This window comes from Pteropus vampyrus, unplaced genomic scaffold (genome assembly GCF_000151845.1).
Source record: "Pteropus vampyrus isolate Shadow unplaced genomic scaffold, Pvam_2.0 Scaffold145, whole genome shotgun sequence".
NCBI lineage: Eukaryota > Metazoa > Chordata > Mammalia > Chiroptera > Pteropodidae > Pteropus > Pteropus vampyrus.
Genome location: NW_011888926.1, coordinates 567,064 through 573,227, shown reverse-complemented (window position 1 = coordinate 573,227; position 6,164 = coordinate 567,064). Strand labels below are relative to the sequence as shown.

Genomic DNA, 6,164 nt, shown 5'->3' with positions numbered 1-6,164 from the left:
CCCTACGCCCAGCCTGGCCCCGCATGACTCAGCTCTGTGGGTCCCCCGGTAGGGCGACTCAGGAGCTGGGCAGTCTCCAGGAGGCCTCAAGAAGCTCCCTGCCTGGCTCTTTCCACGTTGGGGCATCTGGCTTCCCTGTTTTCTGACCCTCTGATCCCCTAGGCCCAGTGGAGCATACACACAGCCAGGCCCTGGAAGGGGCAGCCTGGGGTGGGGACAGAGCCCTGGGATGAGACCCTACTCTGTCGCTCTGGCTCATAGGGAAGCCCCTACTCCCTAGTGGGCCCCTTCTGTACAGTGGAGGACTTAGATGGTGGGCTCTAGGGCCTGGTCAGCTGGCATGTCAGGCGAGTCCTTTGTGGGGATTTCCTGGACAGTGGCTGGGTGCTGTGGCAAGGTGACATGACCCCCCCAAAAAAACCTTGGGGAGAAGTATGGGCACATGCTGTAATGTGGGTAAACCTTGAAAACACACTCAGTGAAAGAAGCGAGACCCCACAGGCCACATATTGTACGATCCCAGGAACCATCCAGAAAAAGTAAATCTGTAGAGGCAGGAAGCCCCCTGGGGGTGAGGGACGAGGGTGTGGGGGCTCTTTTGGGGTGATGAAATGTTTTAGAAGTTGATATCGATGGTACTTGCACAGCATGAGGACAGTACTAAATGCCACTGGATCCCGTACTTTGCAATGGTCAATTTCTCATAATGTGAATTTCACTTCAATTAAAGAAAAATAGGAAAAAAAAAAACAAACTGGATGGTAGCCACTTTGGGTCTCAGAGGAGGAGTCATGTGGAGGAAGTAGGTGATTGTGCAAGTTACCGTCCAAACCAGGATGCTTCTTTTTAACGTTTTATTTTGAACTAGTTTTAAATTTACAGAAAAGTTACAAAAGTATAGAGTTTCCACATACTCTTCACCTCACTCTTCGCCCGGCTTCCCCTAACGGGGCCATGATCAAAGCCAGGAAATTAACACTGCTGGACCTGGCCAGAATTCTCTGCTTTCCCACTACTGTGTTAAGCCTGCCCCAGCACCCCATCTGGGGTCCCACAGTGCAGTTTAGTGATTTCTCCTTAGTCTCCTGCAGTTGGTGACATTTCCCTGGGTCTTTCCTTGTGACCTTGACACATTCGAAGATGCTAGAGCAGGGGTCCCCAAGCCCCGGGCCGTGGACAGGTACTGGTTCGGAGCCTGTTAGGAACTGGGCTGCACAGCAGGAGGTGAGCGAAGCTTCATCTGTATTTGCAGCCGGCATCACCGCCTCAGCTTCTCCTCATCAGGTGTTAGATTCTCATAGGATCACCGGTCCCTGGTGCCAAAAAGGTTGAGGACCACTGTGCTAGAGTACTGATAAGTTATTTTGAAAAAAATGTTTCTCCACCTGGGATTGTCTGAGGTTTTCCCTTGATTAGTCTGGAGTTTGCATTTGGGGCAAGATTACCACAGTGGGCGTGTCCACCTCCGTGAATTATATCCGGGGTTCATGACGCCCACGTGTCTTATGCTGGCGGCATTAACCTTGAGGACACGTAAAAGGGACTCTTGAGACTGAGAGGGGGCCGTTAGTTTGGGACCAAGTGGTTATAAACAGGGACTGTCCTGGGAAAAGGCTCATAGGGTCACCCTGAGGAGACCTGAGGTCTGGCCCATTTCAGTGCTTGACCCCGCAGTCCCTGCCCCGCGGCCTCCGGGCCTCAGTTTCCCTACTTGTATGTAAGGGTCAGTATGGTGTGAGGGTTTCCCACCTGCCCAGCCCGTGTCACATTCCACGGGAGACCTAACGCACTGAACACAGCTCATTATAGTTGCCCGAACACTGTCACTTCGCTGTGGGTTCACCGCATTTATTAAACAGGCTTAGCAAAGGGTTTATGTCCTCGTTGCATAGGTAAGGAATTGGGCTGAGGTGGCCTGGGCTCTCCCGAGGTGACACAGTAGTCGCTGGGTTCCAGGGCTCTGGATCCAGTGCTCACATCCACCTGACAGCCGCTTAGAGTCAGTGGTGTCCTGGCCCCAGGGCAGGTGGCCCTTCATATTGTGGCCATTCTAACCTCTACCCTGGGAACGGTTGTGAGCACCTTGGAAGCCAGAGGGCAGGGGAGGAGGAGGAGAGAGGAAGAAGCAAAGGCACATTTACCGGCGGGCCCCGTGTCACATGCCCAGCCCTCGGCAATGTCCATCCTCCTGGTTCGTCTGTGCAGTGATCTCGGGGTGCGGGGAGACAGTTCCTACCCAAAACGTGAGAAAACTGAGGCCCAGGGAGGGGACACTCAGTCAGTAAGCAGAGAGCTGGCATCTGCTGGGTAGCCAACACTCTGATTTTTTTCTCTTTAAAATAATGCTCATCAGAGACCTTGTGGAAACTGATGAAGCCGTCATGAGTGTAAGCATCTTACATCCCGCCGTGGTGTGTGGTGTGCAGGCCTCAGGCTCCCCAGCTCCCCAGCCCCCCAGGAGCGCTAGCGGAGGGGCCTGAGCAAAGGCCTCCCGAGCTCTGCACTCCATGCTCCAGGTTTCACTGGCAGGTGGGAGAAATGGTGCCGCCCCCTCGCAGCGTGAGGGCCGAAGGGTGATTTTCAGGCTGGGGCTCTGCCCAGGCCGGGCAGACAGCCGTTCCTCGTAAGTAAGTGTTGGCCTCATGATTATGACGGCTGCTGCATGTTACAATTTTTGTGCATTTGTTACAATTTTTACCATGCATATTTAGGTTACCTGCTTTTTGTTAAAGTTGGAATTATCCTGTGTTATTCAATTTTACATCCACGTTCTTCATTTCATGTTAGGTGAGAACAACATTCACCTTGTGAGAGAGCCCTCACCGGCTGGATTTGGGGGTCAACCGGCCTTTAAGAGCCTGGTGGGCACCAAGGCTGCTTCTGCATTTCATGGGGCTTCATGGAGCCCCCGGCCAGCAGCCACCCCTCTGCCCCGCCCCGGGGCAGCCTTTGCCCTTGACTCTGAAGCCCCAGTGGTTCCCAGGGCCTCCAGATGGAGCAGGGTCTCTTCCCTGTATCTGCTCCCTGACCAGCCCACACCTGCCTGCCCGGATGTTCTCTGCACCCCACCACGCCCCCTTCCTGTGTCTGTGTCCTTGTGCAGAAAGTGCTCACTGTCCTTCCAGAACCACCTCCAGGATCCCAGGTCAGGGCACCCTTTCTGAGGGCTGTGTCCCCCTCAGGGCCTCCCTGCTCCGTTTACCCTGGGTCCCCAGCCCCCACTCCAGCAGGCCGTGCTGCAGATTTGCTGAGCCGAATCCTGCGTGCGGCTTCTCATCCCATGCAAACAGACACCCCCCAGATTCTCCAACCAGGACTGGAGTGTGTCAGTGGGAGCTCGGTCCTCTCAATTTATGATGGGGAAGCAGAAGCCCAGTCAGGGGTGCTGACACGCTTAGGGTCCCACAGCAGGTTCCGCAGAGCTGGCCCCAGATGTCCAGCCTGGGCCTCCCTGTTGTCTGTCTGGACTCTGATCTCCAATGAGCAACTCAGCCGGCCGCTGCTGGGTACCTAGGAGGCCCTCAGTGCAGACCTCGAGGCTGCTAGGCGAGGGGGCACAGCTGATGAGCATAATGGAGAAGCTCGATGCCTGGGTCCCCAGCCCTGGGGTGGCAGCTTCCAGGCCTAGTCAGGGGCCTTCCTTGCCCCAAGCCCTGCCAGCCTCTCAGTGCTGCCGAGAGGACCTCATCTGCCTGGAACTCTTTCCCACCTATGTCAGTGGCCCTGGGTGTCAGGGTAGCAGCAGGCAGAGCCTGGCCTCATAGCGCTGTGGGTCCCAGGCAGTCTGCTTCTCTCTGGCACGCAGGGGAAAGGAAGGTGATTTTCGGGTGGGCCCGTGGGGCGGCACCGAAACAACTATGTGCAAGACACTCCACACTGGGCTGGGTCCAGGTAGGCGATGTTGATATCCCATTCTGCAGAGGGGGAAACTGAGGCTGGCCTGGAGAGTAGAAGTCATTTGCTTGAGGTCACAGTGAGTCCTTGGGGAGCCAGGAATTGAGCCCAGCTCTGTCTGCTGCCAGTTGTCTAATAAATGAATGAGTGACAAATGAATGACCCAAAGAAAAGCACCAGGACACAAAGCACAGGGTGTGGTCACGCGAGCGTGCAGAGCACCCCGCTGGCACCTGGCCTCGGGAGGACCCAAACTGGCATGGAGTGAGGTGGCAGAGAGAAGGGGTCCCTTGCCAGGACACCCAAGGCCAAGGGTGAGGGTGAGAGCTCAGGACTCTGGCAGGAGCTGAAGGGGAGCTGGAGTCGGGGCAGGGCACCTGAGAGGCTCCTGCAGGCAGGGCAGCCGTCTGGGTGAGGGCAGGAGTTTGGATGGAAATGTGTCCCCTGAAGCTTGGAGCTGTGACGGCGGGGGGCCGCCGCTGTGGGCCCACCCCTCCCTGCCTCGCTCATCTTCTGCACCCCCCGATCTTTCGGTCAGTCGATTGATTGACCGATGAGTGATGAGGGGCTGGTAGTGGATCCACCCCAAGACTTGTGGTGACTCTGAAGGAGACGGTAGGCCCAACCCCAGGTCTGTGCACAGTAGGTCCTTGGCAGATGCCCCGTGAGGCCTCGGCCCAGCCCTGGAGAGCCCTGCATCTCACTGCATCCATCTTCTCTTCCAGAGCTTCCCGGAACAGCAGCCACAGCAGCGATGGCGCCACCCTGGCTGCCCGCGGTGGGCTTCACGCTGGCGCCCAGCCTGGGGGCCTTCCTGGGCTCCTACTACGTCCGTGGAGAGGGCCTCCGCTGGTATGCCAGCCTGCAGAAGCCCTCGTGGCACCCGCCCCGCTGGACGCTGGGCCCCATCTGGGGCACACTCTACTCTGCCATGGGGTAGGTGGGCTTGGGCGCTGGCCTCGCAGCTGTGCCCGTGCCCCCCGCTCGAGCAGACGGAGCTGGGCCATCCTTCCCCCTCACAGGGGCCCAGGCCCGAGGCGGAGCTTCTGCAGGGTTTAACTGTCCAGCGCCCCTTGGGCAGCTGGCATCATTTCTGGGCCTTGTTTGCTAAGCGAGAGTGGAGAAGGCTGTGGGACCTGTTGGTTGCACCACCGACCTTTCCCCTCCGGGCCCCCTGGGAGGGGCGGGCCGGGTGGCTCAACCCCGCGCTGGCACCTTCCTGGCTGTTTTCACGACTCCAGGCTGAGCCTGGCTCAGTGTGCAAAGTTCAGACGGGCAGTGTGGGTGCTTTCGAGATCCACAGCAGCGACAGCAGCAATAACAGCTGCCGTTTGTTGAGAACCCACTCAGTGCCAGGCTGTCTCGGGTAATCTTCACGGCCCCCCTTTTGACAAACTGCCCAAGGACGCAGGGCCAGAGAGTAGGAACCCTGCAGGAATCCCTGGACTAGACCCTGGGAACCGCCATGGTGAAAGGAAGTGCTGCTTGCAGGGGGCGCCCCCTGGTGGTGCCAGTGGGAACCGCACCCAGGAGGTAAGGTCAGCTTCCTCCCCTCCTTCTGGAATGTTCCCTGCATCCTGGTTCTATTCCAGCCTAGTGCAGGGTGAGGCTGCAAGGGGCAGGTAGCAGAGGCCAGACCAGGTGCCCTAGGGTTCTGACAGGAGTCAGACAATTCCTGAAGCTGGGTGTCACCTGGACCCCAGCCCCTGCCCAGTTAGGCTTCCAGCACTGCTGAGTCCTCCCCTCTCCTGGCCCAGACGCCTCGTTTCTGCTTCAGCCCGCAGGCCTCCGCATCCCCCCTTGGCCGTCCTCCACCACCCAGAGCCCGATGAAACAAACATGGCCCCAGCTTGTTTCCCGGAGCCCTGTGCAGGCTCCCCGTGGCCTTGACGGGGTCTCACGTCAGAGTGAAGAGCCCGGGCTCTGGCCCTGGCCACCTGCGTTAAAACCTGACTTGACCTGCCAACTGCCTGGCAAGAGATCGTAGGCAGTCGCCACCTCTCTGTGCCTCAGTTTCCTCACCTGTAAAATGAGGGCGATAGTTCTGCACGTCTCGTAGCTCAGCCAGTGTGTTAACTTGAATCCCCACAGCAACCCTGTGAGACAGGAAGACCCAGAGAGGTCAAGCAACTTCCCTGAGGTCACACAGTAGTGACACCTGAGCATCACTGTGTCATCCCAGAGGTGAGCCAGGCTCCTGGCCTCTTCCCCACTGATGCCCTGACAGGTGACCTCTGTTTCAGGTATGGTTCTTACATCGTCTGGAAAGA

The 6,164-nt window shown here is 57.9% G+C and overlaps 1 protein-coding gene across 3 annotated transcripts in view; it reads left to right on the top strand.

Moving 5' to 3' along the window:
• Nucleotides 1–6,164, top strand: part of TSPO (translocator protein) — a 13,709-nt gene that overhangs the window by 4,119 nt on the left and 3,426 nt on the right. For all 3 annotated transcript variants that reach the window (XM_011368990.1, XM_023535912.1, XM_011368992.2), the window contains exon 2: nucleotides 4,620–4,830. In XM_011368990.1, the coding sequence (XP_011367292.1) occupies nucleotides 4,649–4,830 (182 nt within the window). In that variant the 5' untranslated portion in view covers nucleotides 4,620–4,648. The remainder of the gene's footprint in view (nucleotides 1–4,619; nucleotides 4,831–6,164) is intronic.